Source organism: Passer montanus, unplaced genomic scaffold, assembly GCF_014805655.1.
Source record: "Passer montanus isolate IOZ18808 unplaced genomic scaffold, ASM1480565v1 scaffold8, whole genome shotgun sequence".
Classification (NCBI taxonomy): domain Eukaryota; kingdom Metazoa; phylum Chordata; class Aves; order Passeriformes; family Passeridae; genus Passer; species Passer montanus.
The window spans coordinates 12,392,553-12,406,990 of NW_024373256.1; the positions used below are offsets into that span (position 1 = coordinate 12,392,553).

Below are 14,438 nucleotides of genomic sequence, written 5' to 3' on the forward strand. Positions count from 1 at the left end.
TCTGCAGCAGTGTCCTGGTGGAGGTGTTGCCCATGGACAAGTGACAAAGGAGGAGGCACAAGGGCAGGGTTTTAGGGAGGCACTGCAGGGGCAAGGGATGGAAAGCTACAAAACAAATCCTGGCTATTCAGAGGGAAAAGAGAGAAAAGGAGTTACATAAGAGGATTGAGATATCTACAGAACCAGACAAAAAGCTGATGCTACAGGTGCTAATCACTCCCAGTGTATTAGCAGTGCACAAGGACAGCCCCGAGTTAACTCCATTAACAAAACAGCTGAGTTTGGCGTTTTTGAGACAATCGGTGTCTCACTATAGCTGTCTCATTAAAGCTGGGTTTTTTTATACCACAACACAAATGCAGAGTGTAAAACCCACACAACTGCTGGGGTACTTCTTGCACAAGTAGTGGCTGTGTTTAACAATCGGGGAACTCACACTTGACACACTGAATTCCCCAGTCGGGCACGCAAAGTGATGGTCTGGCAGTGGCATCAGCCTGGAAACAATTCCGTCTTCAGAATCTCTACTCCTCATTCTCAAGGAAACCAGAGACTGTTTGAGGAGCTCTAATGGCACCATCACACAGAGAAAAGGAAGCCATGAGGCTGCTCTTTAATAAATCAATGCCTCTTTGGCTGCCTTCCAGACCACAAAAACACTTTGGGCATCTATGCCTCCCTTTCATTTTGTGACTTGTAGGACCCTCTCCATCATCTTGATGTCTGCAGATTTTCTCCATTGCCCTTTTTCTTTTTTTTGGCTCCTACTATGAGACTCACAGAACAGCACTCACAGTGCCTTTAATAGGTCTCAGACTATGTTTTTCCAGAAACACTTGACATTTTCTGAAATCTGTTATTTGTGTATTAAAGACCAATAAGTAGTGAGACAATAATGAAGGCTGCATCAGTGCTTTCCCAAAGTATGCAACGTGCTGTATGCACGTGCATGGCAAATGGTCCTGATTTTCAGAAGTGGCCTCAAATTATTTTGAAATCACTTCAAAAATACTGGGAAATTTCTGTCCATCAGTTCAAACCCCGAGAGAGAAGCCAGAGCATGCCAGGAGACAAAATGAGATGAACAGTGCTTTCTGGCAGTCTGGCAGAGGGAATGTCTTCCTGGCATCTTGGAGCACCACACATCTGAGAATGGGAGTGAATGCAGCTATGCATGGCCTGCTCTGGGTCACTCTGGAAGCTTCAAAGTACCAGGACTCATTTCTAGGATTTCTCTAAACAGGAAATGGTTTTGAAGAACAGGTGTTTCTAGAAGAAAGCTAAATGCAACACAACTCTGAAGGAATTCTGGTAGTTGAGCAGCTGGTAAATGCACACAGCACTGCTCCAAGGAACTCAGGGACAGAAGATTGTGATAGCACCTGATAACCAGCTCACTATACCACTTCCAATGTTCCCATAGTAGGATTTTTTTTCCTGGTATTAAAAAAAAAAGGGTGTATCCAGCTTCTTGCAAAAGGTCAGATTCAGAATACTTTTCCCTGCATGTTTCAAGCATTACAAATCATGTCAGTGTTCTGCTTCTAGACCCACTTGCACAGCCACCACCAGGCCAGAAAACCAGGCAATCATCAAACCAACCTGTGAGTACTTCACATTCCCCCACTGCCTTGCAGTTCTATCAGAAATTCCTTCAGAAAACCAAAGCTGGAGTCCCTGAATATTCATTCTCACAATTAAGAAGTTCACTCATACACTACTTCTGCCTGAAATCAAAATACATCTTCTTCCCTTCCAGGAGCTGCCTATCCTTTCCGTTATTAAATTGATTGTACATTAGAGATGCTGTGTTTACCTCAGACACTCTCCATTAGGAGGGATCCAGCTTGTACACTAAATATTTAATTGGTGTTCTGAGATGCTCTGAATCTATGTATTTTCTATTTTCCTAGGGGGTTCATGGTTCACATCAGTTGGATGCTCCTTTCCCAGCAACAAAATGCAAAGTTAACTATTTCCAACAGCAAATGCACAGGTACTGACACTGAAAAAACCCAAAACAAATTACACCCTGTTCTGAAAACAGTGACATTCTGGAAATACAACCTCTGTCTCAAACCAAAATGCAGATTCTTCTTCTAGTACAGGCTGATAATACTTTGTGCATGTGTGAAAGCTGAGATTTTTTTCTTTTCTCCTCTCAGGAGGGAAATTCTCCAGTAGCATCACAAGGAGTGGTTGTTCCTCCCTTTCATCAGACACAACTCACCAACACAATACCAAGATCCTGACGCAGCCCAGGGTTAGTGCTCAGCTCTGAAGCACTTCCCACACTACAAAAGGTTGGTGGCACTTGGACTGAGCCTAAAAGAGCACCAGCAAGGGGCAGACCACACACCTGCTGCTCTTGTTTTCAGAAAAGCACACTCCTGAGGAGCAGGAGCAGCTCCTGTGGGCACAGAGCTGGTGACAGTCTGGATTATCCCTTCTCTCTGGGACTGCATCAGGCTCAGCTGGGCTCCCCCACAGGGGAAATTGCAAAATGCTGATGAAAGACATCACAGCACTTACTGCTTTTCACTGAGCAAGACCTTGCTAAACCACAGCACCTCGGCAAAGTGAGCTTTGCAAGTTAACAATATTAAAGCATTTTAAAAGATGCTTTAATATTTATTTTTTTTCACATGAAACGTCACGTGCCAATATGACAAACAAGCAAATCCCATTCAGAACTGGGTCCCCTTCCTAAGAACACGTTACATTCAGAGCAAAGGGCTAACAAGCAGGGCTTGTTTTCCATCCTGGCCTGCACTTCAAAGGAGGGAATTCTCCATGAGTAGGGCTCCTTAATGCAGTTCTTTACAGGCAGGGAGACTCTGGGCTGCAGGATCAGGTTGCACAAAGCCATCTGGCCTCTCAGAGGTGATATTTGGTGTTCTCCTCTGAGCCCTGAACAAGGATGCTCTCTGCACACTGAGTGAGTCTCCACATTCACTCACTGGATTAAAACTGGATTAAACCCTTCTATGGCTGTGGAAATGCAAACACTGATGAGGTCAGGGAGCACCAACACCTAATTAAACATACACTGAAGCTCTCTTTGCCTGAGGTACACCTTTTAAGATTTTTCCTATGTTCCAAATTCCAACCCCATTCCAAGAATTTGACATTCTTTCCTCCACCTGGCCAAGCAAAGGCACTCCCAGTGCCTCCAGCAGGAGCCTAAGCAGAGGGGAGGCTGAGTGCTCCACATAATGCATTTCAAGTGCATCAATACCATGCTTTAGTGCCAGCAGCAAAATAAACAGTGCAAGCATTTGGGTGGGGTTTCGTTCAGAAAAACACACAAAAACATCAATCTGCTTTTGTTATTTACCGGAATAACATCAAAAATCTTTGTTTCAAGTGAATTTTCTCTAGATTATATTGCCACACTGATGGTAGTATGATTACACATGCACACTTACTGACCTTTTTTCTCTTTTTAATAACTTCAATGTTTGCCAGCACTTTCAAAATAAAGCTTGGATGATTCTGAGTAAGACATGGAAATATATTTTCATTAATCAATTTGAAAAATAATTTATTTCTTTTCCTTTCAACCTTTTTTTAAATAAAAGCCAATGTTTTTCACATTATTATATATTTGGTATCATGTACGACAGAGTTCTCTAAAAATAGTAAAACCTGAGATTTAAATGTAAACCTAATACCATTATCCAATATTTTGGAGTCTCTAATGCATTTTCAAAGAAATTAGTGAAAAAAACCTCAGAAAAAATTTTGGTTCTGAATTGTAATTTTAACATACTGAATGAAATATAGGAGAGTAATTATTTTCAGCCATTAGATCTCGTTTTTAAACCAGAAAGAAATGCATGGCCATGCTAGCACACCATGATTGCTCTGTTCTGATGTCAACATGTGAAAAAAAAATCCCAAATTTGCATACAAATGAGTCAAGAAAAGTTTTGATATATTTTTAACACCGATTAATATAAAAATATTTTACTGTCCCAGTGTAAAATAGATACTCTGGATACAAGATCATCAGAACTGAAAGAAAACCCCACAATCCCACAGTGGACTCCACATTTCCAGCTAAGCATGACTGGGAAAGTGCTCAGCACCCAAGGCCTGCACATTTCAAGGGCTTAGGAAAAATTAGATTGAGTGAATTTACATGGGTTTTTTTTTCCTAGATTTACAGCTGTTTGTTTGGGGTTTTTTAAAATAATCTATGTTTTAAGGAAGAGAATAGTAAATAATTACAGCAACAGAACTTAATGTATTTTGGACTATTATCATCCAGGCAAAATTTTAAAAAATCCTAATTTCAAATTAAATTGATCACTACAATTAGATTTTAGATATCTGCATGAATGGAAACAGGAGTGTAAATGAGGTATGAGATATCCTGGATTTGGGAGCCTAATAATTGAGCCAAAACTCCAAGAAAGAAACAACCTTTTGAAAGATTATGCTGCCAGGTTTTTCCATGGGCACTGTGGCAATATCATGTGAAAATTCCTGGGAGATTTCATTCCACAAAAATGGGAAATGCCAGTTAGAGTGTCAAGAAAAAAATAACAAGTTGGGGGAGTCAAATTATCAAAGGCTGAATTTGTTTTGTCCAGTGCCTACAGGTTTTAGATGCAAATGTATGAGCACAAAAGTATGTGCCTGGAATTCTCAGTAAGGAGAATGTTTACAATTCCTTTATGGGAAGTAGCGAACAGATGATTGGTTATCTGCATCACAGAAAGGCTCTCACCATTCATTTGATCATGAAAAATTGTGGGAATAAAACAGGAGATTAATGCAATCTACCTTAAAATTCCCAGGCTGTGTGTTAAGTAAAAAAAAGTACACCAGATATCAAGGATGTATCTGAACCATAAAGTATTTGGGGCAAAGGCAGTATCTTACTCCTTGCTTGTAAAGTGCCTGTAATTTATGGTGCTATATAAATGATTTTTAACAATGATGAAAACAGTTGTAGAAAGCAGTAGCTCAGAGGAGGGAAAAAAAAAAAGAAAAAAAGGAGAAATGAGCTGATAGCATATGAAGCAATCTACTGCATGTAGGGAAAACCAACCAAAAGGTAATAAAACTATTCATTATGTGCTCTTTGGAGGGCAGCTGCTCTCAAGTACCAAAGTGACCTTGAGATGAACACCACTTCTTTTACTTTCAGTGTTGTACTCAAAGAGATCTTAAGAATCCAAAGGCAGAGATTGCTGCATGAAAGAGAAATGCTGGAAATGGAACAGGTGAGCACTGAGTGCATCTGTATTTTTGCCCATTACCTATGAATAACAGCCTATGTGGCACTTGATTACATACCTGGGGTACATCTGTAGCCACTCCTTCACAGGAAGGGCTCAGATTTCTGGCATTAGTGGGGCATAGAAAATGTCTGTGATCTGATACACTTTGGGTTTATATCTCCCTCTCCCTGTCTAAGCCACACTGTCTTTAAAGAAAACAGAGGTGATCAAAGCTTCAAGATACACAACAGCACACAGATGTGGAGGAGAAAACATTCCCGAAACAAGGTCGGCTTCTCCCAGGGGTGAGGAACAACAAAGATGCTGAAAATCAGCAGAGCATTTTTGCCTTTCTCGACTTCCTGGCTCATAAAATGGATCCTCCAGATACCATGGTACAAATATGAAAATACCAGCTCAGGATTTCTTAAATTTCTCAATCATTTGTCCCCCAGTACCTGCTGGTATTGGTGATGGCCTCAGGCAAGGGGCAGGACCTTGCACCAGGTTCAGCCTCAGGAGGCTCACCTGGCTCCAGCCTGTCCAGGCCCACACAGGGAAAAGCATGAAACTCTGGATAATACATTTTTTCCTAAACAATTTTTTTTGCTGCAAGCCTTTGTGAAAAGAGGAAAAATTAGTTGACTAAAAGTGGTTTTAAAATTCTGTAGTTCACTTGTCTTCCAACACCAAGTATAGCTCCTTCTTGAGCCCAGAATTTCAAGATGACAAAAATTATTGTCAGCATGATAAAACATAAATTTTGTGTGTTTGGTGTAGCTTCTTTTTTTCTCTCTATCATGCTTCCTCAGGAGTACATGGAGTTTTTTTAGGAATTTTGTACCAAGAAAGCCATTCCTGCTGAACACAAAGGCTTGGCTTTCAGGACAAGTTGGGATTTTTCTGCAGAATAGAACAGAGCATGCTTACAGTTCACTTAGTCTTACTACTAATAAAGTTGAGACTAAGAACAAACACAGACTTCTAAAATCCTGGCCTATCCAAAACCAAGATTTCACTCTTTATCCAACAGTGTGGTGTATGTGCATGTCAATGACAAGTCAGTAGGACTGGATCCTTAACTGTATTTATATTTATGTGTAATACAAATACATATTAGTATGTATATATTTGCATGTTAATATTGATTCATGCATTTCTGGGTTTTTTTTAAGGTGAATTTATTTTTCCTTGTAATTTTGGTGCTTTGAAAAAAATTGGCAGCTACTTAAAAAAGCATAATGAAATGTTTTTGTAGAGTAGTACACCTGACCAGTTTAAACAAGTAAAGTTAAGAAAGTTTTTACAGAACAGAAAAAGACCATTAACATCAAACCAAGGACATGATAGCCATATTAAAATCAATATTCCTTCATTCTCTCTATTTGAAAGAATACTGGTTCAAGAAGTCAAAGTGGCTCAGTGACTATATGTCCCTGTAATATCACACTGTTTGGATTGTTCATATAAATTTGTTTGGTTTTTTTTCAGTTCTCTACCATATTTTCCTGCTCCCTTTAAAAATCTTGTTGCTCAATCTGTTCTTTTACATATGAGTAAATGAGAATAGAAATCCACCATGCAGAAGGACCAAAGAGGGTGTTAAAAATACAGCCCAACTACCTGCAGCTGTAAAACCATTCCTGGATTTTTACTTTTTTTCACCCAAGTGCAAAAGAAAAGTAAATAATTCAAGCCAACAGCACTACCCATGCAAAGCCACACAACTCCCACCCAAGCCAGAAAGGCCTCGTGGAAACACCCAGGGGAATAAAAACACCAATCCAAAACTTGCAAAAAAAACCCCAAATAAACCAATCAAAAAAAAACCCAACAAAACACCCCCCAAACCCACAAATCCTCAAAACTGCACTGTAAACTAGATAGCATTTCCTGCTTGAATTAGGTGTGACACTAGAGACCATGATCTTTGCTAGTCAAATTGCCTCAGCAACAGCAGAGGTTGAAATAATAAGTCAGGATAGTATAAACACTGTTAAAGCTGTGCACTCAAAGGTCTGGTTTCCAGATGATCAAAGAGAAACTACAAAAGCTGTGTGAAAAAAGAGCTCCCTCTCAACAAACACAAACTAAGCAAGAAAACCTTTCTTCTTTTCTAGGACAGCATCCCTGCTCACAGCGAGTGCTCTGCAGCAGGAGCTGTGTGCAGCCACTGCAGAAAGTCTGAACCAAGAGCTGCTGCTCTGAGTGCAGAAGCTGCTCCCAAATCCAGACTGGATCCAGGACTGGGCATTGCTCATGTTTGTGCAGCAGGAGGAAGAGAGCACTGGCATATTGAATTTATCTTGGGTACTGTCTCAGCAGCCCTTAAACTGTCCAAATATATTACCTTCTGTCCTTTCACAAATTTACCACTTCCTGAACCTTCATTACCCCTAGGGAACTATTCACTGTCCCTGGTTTCTGTGTACAGGTATGAGTTTAAACACACATTGAGGAGTTGCCGAATTCCACACAAAATCACCCTAACCAGACAGGTCCTTAGTGCAAGCATTGCTCACCAAAAATTCCTGTAGTACTTCAGTTCCAGCAGTTCTGAAGCACCACACAGAGAAAATTCTTGACTGTGCAAAAATCCAAGTTGAATTCAAAAGAAAGTGGTGCTTGAACAGCAGAAAAGCCTCTGCCTGCTGTTCTCAGAGAGAGAGATGCCAAAACATCAGGACAGGAATGGAAAGTTTTCCGAACAGCATTCCATCAAGAGCAGAGTCAAGACATTACCTAAAGGCCTCTTACCTATTCCTGAAAGAATTCAAAGCCTGAAGTGGGTGGCACAACTATTGAACAAAGTGCAGCAAACACTTTATTCTCTTGATGCAAGGGCCCTATTAGCAGTCAGCATTTGAAGACAACACAATTCTTGTGGTGAGAGGCCATGGCACTTGAAAAAAGAACCTCGACAGTATTCATTACCTTGCTATTGTTTTAAGTTGCAATAATATTAAGTAACAAATTGGAGTTTTATATAGTAACATTATGAGTTACTATAGCTGGGAAGGCTCCTAAAATTTAGCAGAACTGCAAAGAAAAACTGCAACTGAAATTTACATTTTTCTAGTTGCTGTTTTGGGGCACATATTTATTTCAAGCTACATTAAAATTTAAATGAAATCACATTCCTACAATTAACCTTTCTCCCCTGTCTTTTTTAGATCTCATTTCCAAGTTGTTGCTTTTTTTTTTCCTGAGCTGTGATGTGTATTACTCTTTATAGAACCTCTGGGAATATAGTTGGTAAGACACTGAGTGAGAATATTCCAATTTCATTGCATGTCAAGGCATGATACAAATCGTGGACCAAAAATACATCTCCATACTGATCTCACCTACCTGAATCTCCACCTACACCTACAGGGAGGATGAACACAGCTCACTGCAATAACTACAGCAGGATCACTCTAAGCCACTTGTCTGGCACATCAAATGCAGCACATGTGAATTCTTAAGGAAAGGATGAGTAGTGAACACACTGGGCTGACCCACCTTTAGTGGTTATCTCCCCTTTGAACCCCTTTTCCTTTGAGGGACATTTAACACTTGGTAGTTCCAGATTACTCTTCCAGGCAAAACACACACACACTGTTTACAAATGCAGATCAAGGGTTTTCAGAGGAAAGGCAAAAAGTGACATTTTTATTACTGGCCAGAACCAGCTGTCCTCTTTTGCAGAAATGCTAGGAATTACACATTGCTCTCTGGTAACATGGCATCACTGACTCACAAAGCAAGCTCATACCCATTTCTTTGTCTCCTGTCCAGTGTGGGAAGAGGTGGACAGAGAGCAGAGGTTCTTGGCCAACCACCACCCTGCTATCACCCTGAGTAATTTCAGAAAACCCTCGACACAACATCTACCTAACAAACCACTTCCACTCTGATTCTCTTCTTCTCTCCAGTTATTTGTTTGGTTTTGCTCAGCTCAAACCAATTAAAAAATTAGTGTCTATCACTGCATCACAATGTAACTCCTTAGTGCATCAGAGGAACACTGGACACAAAAATGCCAGTGAACTATTCTTACCCACTGGAGAAAGCTAATGCCACAACAATGAGCTTCAAAAAGTTTATTTAAAAAAGTTTCCAGAGCCCTCATCAGTACAGCTAAGCACATTACAAACCTAATAAATTAATAAATACAGAAATAAAGCTAAATATTGCTTTATTAAAGCTAAATATTGCAGGATCAGTGTTGCTTAAAAAATATGCTGGGCATCAATGCATTTGCTTTTGTTTTCCCTCTACATGGTGTAACTTTGATACATTTTTTGCTGCATGTTGCATTTTATTTCATTTACCATATAAGAGACAAGACAAAAAGAGCAATATGGAATGCAAAACTTCTGTCTCCTTGAAAATTAGAACACTATAAAAACATAAAAGTTGATATTAAATACAAGGTGACAGTAAGAGCCTGCCCTGCCCCTATTTCAGACCAGAGAAGGAACTCTGGCTGCATATAATGCATCTTGATAATAAGCACATGTGAAAGAAGCTGTTAATTACAGCAACAACTGGGTCACTTAGAATTTCACATCAAGGAAGCTAATCACACCATTTACCATTAGACCTCATTGGTATTCACAGGAACATTTATAAAGCCTCCCAACATTAGAGTTTAAAATTGCTCTCTGCCCACCTTGGAGAGCTCATCTGGTGTTGCTGCATCAGGACCAAAACCTTTTCTTCTACAGCACAACCCATGGAGCTCATTTTAAACAGTTAGACTGAATTAATCATACAAAATAATAAATGATGAGTTGAAGGTTGGGTAAAGCTCTGCAAGCTTTCAGTTACCCTGTACATTGAAGTCATGTCCTTCAGCTCTGATAAGAAAGTACCACCCCAGGTTCAAGTGAGACCAGCAAGGAAGGTTCAGTGGGAACAGCAGACAGACTTCTGAGCTGTCACTGCCCTTATTTATAGCTTTATGTACTCCAAATCATCTATGCTTAGGGCTCATATCCCAATTTTCTTCACAGCCTTAAATAACCTGGACCACGCGTGTTTCAAAGTCTGTTTTTCGGACTGAAATACAAGCAGAAAAGCACTTTTAAATGGTTTTGAGCAAGCTGTGAGCTCTGTGTCTTTACAGGTCATTTCTAATGCATCAGAATGCCAACCACACACAGCCACTCACGAGCAGCAAGGGGCAGCAGGAGAGAGTCAGAGAGGAGGAGAGGCTGTGACTGTCCAAAAAGATTTATAAACCAGGACTGGATAACACAAAACACAAAGGGGAGTAAAGAACATCATTATTTTCTTTAAAGGAAACACAGATGAAGCACAGTGTGTGCAGGGAGGTAGGGAGGGCAATACTGATGAATTAATATGCCTTTAAAAACACACCTTTTTATTTAGTATCACTTAAGTGACACCAGATTAGAAAGCAAAAGGACATTAAGAAACAGAAAAATAATTATTATTCAGGCAGCACATTGTAATGAAAAATCACTGCCAAGAGAAAGTAAAATTTGAAAAATGGTACTGATGCTTTATTTTTAAAAATAAAATGGAAATGCACCAAAGTTAGCAGCCTTGATAGAGATAAAATTCCCATAGTATTTGTATAATTTCTCAAATGGAAATGCACCAAAGTTAGGTTATGGTATTTTTCCAAACGGAGTTAAAAAAAAAAAACCAAAAAAACAACCAGCCTTGATAGAGATAAAATTCCCATAGTATTTGTATAATTTCTCATTTAAATCATTCAGGTAAAGACATTAATGTCTATAGAGACTATACCAGGTTGGCAGGGCAAATAAGTTACGTATTTGTGGTTGTTGTGAAGTTCAAATACTGAGTAGAAAAGGGTTAAAATGCATAGGCTTCCTTAATTATTAGGATTATCATTCATTATAAATATAATGTATAATGGCCAGAGGCTCTAATATGAATGAGTTTCATTACCCTAAATGCTTTATTCCAGAACAGTGACATGCTGCTTTACATCTAGAATTTACAAGGCAGTGAAACAGATAAGAGGTGAGAAATGTCTAAGGAAATTATTTTAGCCAGACTTGGATATTTCTTTATATAGACACACAACTGATGCCTTAAATTTTAGCTTTCATATTTTCCAGATTCTGTACTACCTTAGTGTGTAACTCTGAACTTCACATAAAGTGTTAGCAAGTTCTCACAGTTCAGTCAGACAAAACAATCCTTTTCCAGCCTGGATTCCAGAACCCTTTTCCAGCCTGGGTTCCAGAACCCTTGGTTCCTGTCCCCAGAAGCAAGGACATCATTTGAGGAGAGCAACCTGGGAGAATGGGACTTCATAACCTGAGCTGTAATTGCACAATTAACCCAATATGGAAATGGACCAAATTTATTCCTTTAACTCTGTCTACCCTCTGTTCTAGGTAGCCTCTCAAGGCATCATAATGACTAATTATTTATTTACACTATTATGCTTTTAAGAAGCCTGTCTTTTGAAAATTTTTTATGACTCTTAGACTAAAGAATTACTAGAGAACCAAAAAGAGAGTGGCAGACATTTTCATCTTAGACTTAGCAGAAGTGGGAGATATTCTATCTTTTTTATTGTATTATTAGATGACCTGAAATAATCGTTGACTTGGTTTAACAAACAATATGATGTTGGCATTTGGTTGTTTTAATCCTATTTCCTTGTTCTATTTCAGTTCTTTCAGCTGGGATGAAGCACCACTTTTTGTGAAGAGACTCCCATCCAAACACTCACTGCAGCTCCCAAACCCCAAAAGAAAATACTGCAGGCCTCCAAAACCTGATTCAGGCAATGAAACATTTTTTTAACAGCACTGCTCTGCCAGGGAGCCAACCTAAAAGTGGCAGAATGGTCAAGTGACACCCTCACAGTGCTCAAAGAGCAACATGTCCACACAGTACATTTAAATTTCAGAGTGACCTTTAGTCACAGCAGATAAGCTCTGAAAACCACAGGGGATCTCTGGGACAGGAGCAGAATTTACACCAGAAACTGTGTTTAGTGTAACAGGAACATCAGAGGAGTTGTGGAAGAAGATGTAGCTAAATTTAGTAGGTTACAGACATGGTTTTGTGTCACGTTTTGCTTTGACACAAAGGCACCCTAAGCACTGAGGTCATTGTTAGACATAAATGTGTAATACTGGAATAGAAAAATACATCAAAGTTTCACTGCACCACATCTCACCCACTGCTTTGAAAAAGCACACAAATTTACTTGAAAAAAGAGCTCATTGCCTCCTCAAGTTGTATTTTAAAACAATATTTTCCTTCATTCAAGGGAGAAAATAAAAACAATGAAAAGAAATAAAAACTTCCTTTGTTCTCAAGGCACTGCTACCTCTTGGAAAGCTTGTCCTTCAGGTACAATTGCAATATTTCAGCTCTGACAGCTGCTCTGTTGAGACATGACTACTGATAAAACAAAGCTTTGTCACTCCAGCTCCAGTACAATGCAATGCAGTCACATGGCAGCAAGAAAAAATTGAGGACAATATGTGATGCATTGTTCTTGCATAACTTGTTTACCAAAAATCCCATTACAAGTGTGGTGAGGACCAGCTGAAGCATCTAGATATGTTGATGGAGTTAATCTAAAGAATGGCTGGATGAGCAAGAACACTGCACAATGTACTTTTAGACAAGTATATTCTTTATACTTGCAAGTCATGCAGGCACTGCTGATGCTTAGTAAACAGCAAACAAACAAATAAAAAGCTGCCTTTTCTATTTCCAACAATAGTTTTGTTTGTATAGAAACTCACCCTTCCTTCAGGCCTGCCTCTCCCTCTCTACTTGCATGTGGGATTTAAAGTAAATACTCATCATGTGCTATCAATAAATGTAGGTCTATTAAGCAACACTCAGATGACCAAAAAGCTTTTGGTTGGTTGGGGTTTTGCAGTTTCGTTTTGTTTTTTTCTTTTAGTTGATGAAAGCTCTTATACTTTCCCAAACAAATACTAGAATCAATCAAGAAATATTGCAATAGAAAAGCATCTTCAGGGATCTGTAGCATTTGAAGGCAGCAGAGACTAAAAGCTGTTTAACACAGTCACTAACTCAGGAAAAGGGGAAAACTGGAGAGGTCAGCAGCCTGGGCTCAGCAATTTCATCTCCTTCCAGATTGTACACAACCAACAGACACTGAAATAACAGCTCCTCACAGCCCTGCCACTGGCTCCTGCTCTCTGAAATTACAATATAAAATCACAGGATAACCTCTTCTTGCTGGAAACAATCTGAGTGGAGCAAGTCTGGGAAGCACAGTGACCTTGGGCACGGCTGGAGCTGCACAGGAGGAGCCCACTGAGTGTCAGGGGCCCATCAACAGGCAAAGATTTTTACTGAAGATTTTTACTGCCAAATCTCATCATATTACAGAAGAAAAAAATCCTGCATCTATCTAGCTCCTTTATACTGAAAAATGTACAATATTTACCAACAAGAAACAAATGAACTAAATATGTTCCTCTTAAATTAAGTAATTCATCTGTCAATAGCACAGACTAAATTCTGCTTATGTTTTAAAGAAACAGAACATTTTGCATATCATTGCACTTACCCTTAGCTGTTCTCTTTCACAACTCATCTGTTGTTTTGAACTCTATAAGGGAAGAAAAAAAATGCCAAAATAACTTTGAAAGCATAACATTCTTGCCACAACAAAGCTGCTAATCTATCATACACATATAAATATTGGAAATGCAGCCCTTTATTTAAAGACAATATTGTCCTGTGCATTCACACAGAACCATTATTGCAAAAAATATATTTTCTCAATTTATATTTTAAATTTACAAAGGTCAGAATGAAATTAACACCAGAACCCACAACAAAACTGAAGTAGAAAAGAATTTTGTTTAGATTTTAAACCTGACTGGCAGTCCAGTTCAGGAAGAAGCTTTCTTCCTTTTGCATCCTATCACAAGTCTGTTGTATTTGTGAATATACCACTGCTTTGATACTTGATAAATTCACAGCACAGCTCAGGAATAAAGATACAGAAGATTCAAATAAAACACTTTCCTATGAAAACATCCAGCTCTAATCCAGTGTAAAAGTCACTTGGAAGATTATTTGATTCCACAGCATATTTTTTTTTTTCCATACTGCTGTTTGTGCTGTGCCAGATTCTGAAACAAGAAACTCTGCTGAGCAGGACCTCACTCCCTGTGACAGCAGAGATGGGGCAGTGGCAGCACAGCTTGGGACATC

The 14,438-nt window shown here is 39.2% G+C and overlaps 1 protein-coding gene across 31 annotated transcripts in view; it reads right to left on the bottom strand.

Annotated features, from left to right (window-relative positions):
* The window catches only part of RBFOX1 (RNA binding fox-1 homolog 1), a 1,145,409-nt gene that overhangs the window by 347,871 nt on the left and 783,100 nt on the right, over positions 1-14,438 (bottom strand). For 27 of the 31 annotated variants that reach the window (XM_039732124.1, XM_039732135.1, XM_039732144.1 and 24 more), the window contains one exon: positions 13,786-13,827. The exons of the other annotated variants lie outside the window; for them this stretch is intronic. In XM_039732124.1, the coding sequence (XP_039588058.1) occupies positions 13,786-13,827 (42 nt within the window). The remainder of the gene's footprint in view (positions 1-13,785; positions 13,828-14,438) is intronic. 31 annotated transcript variants of the gene reach the window in all.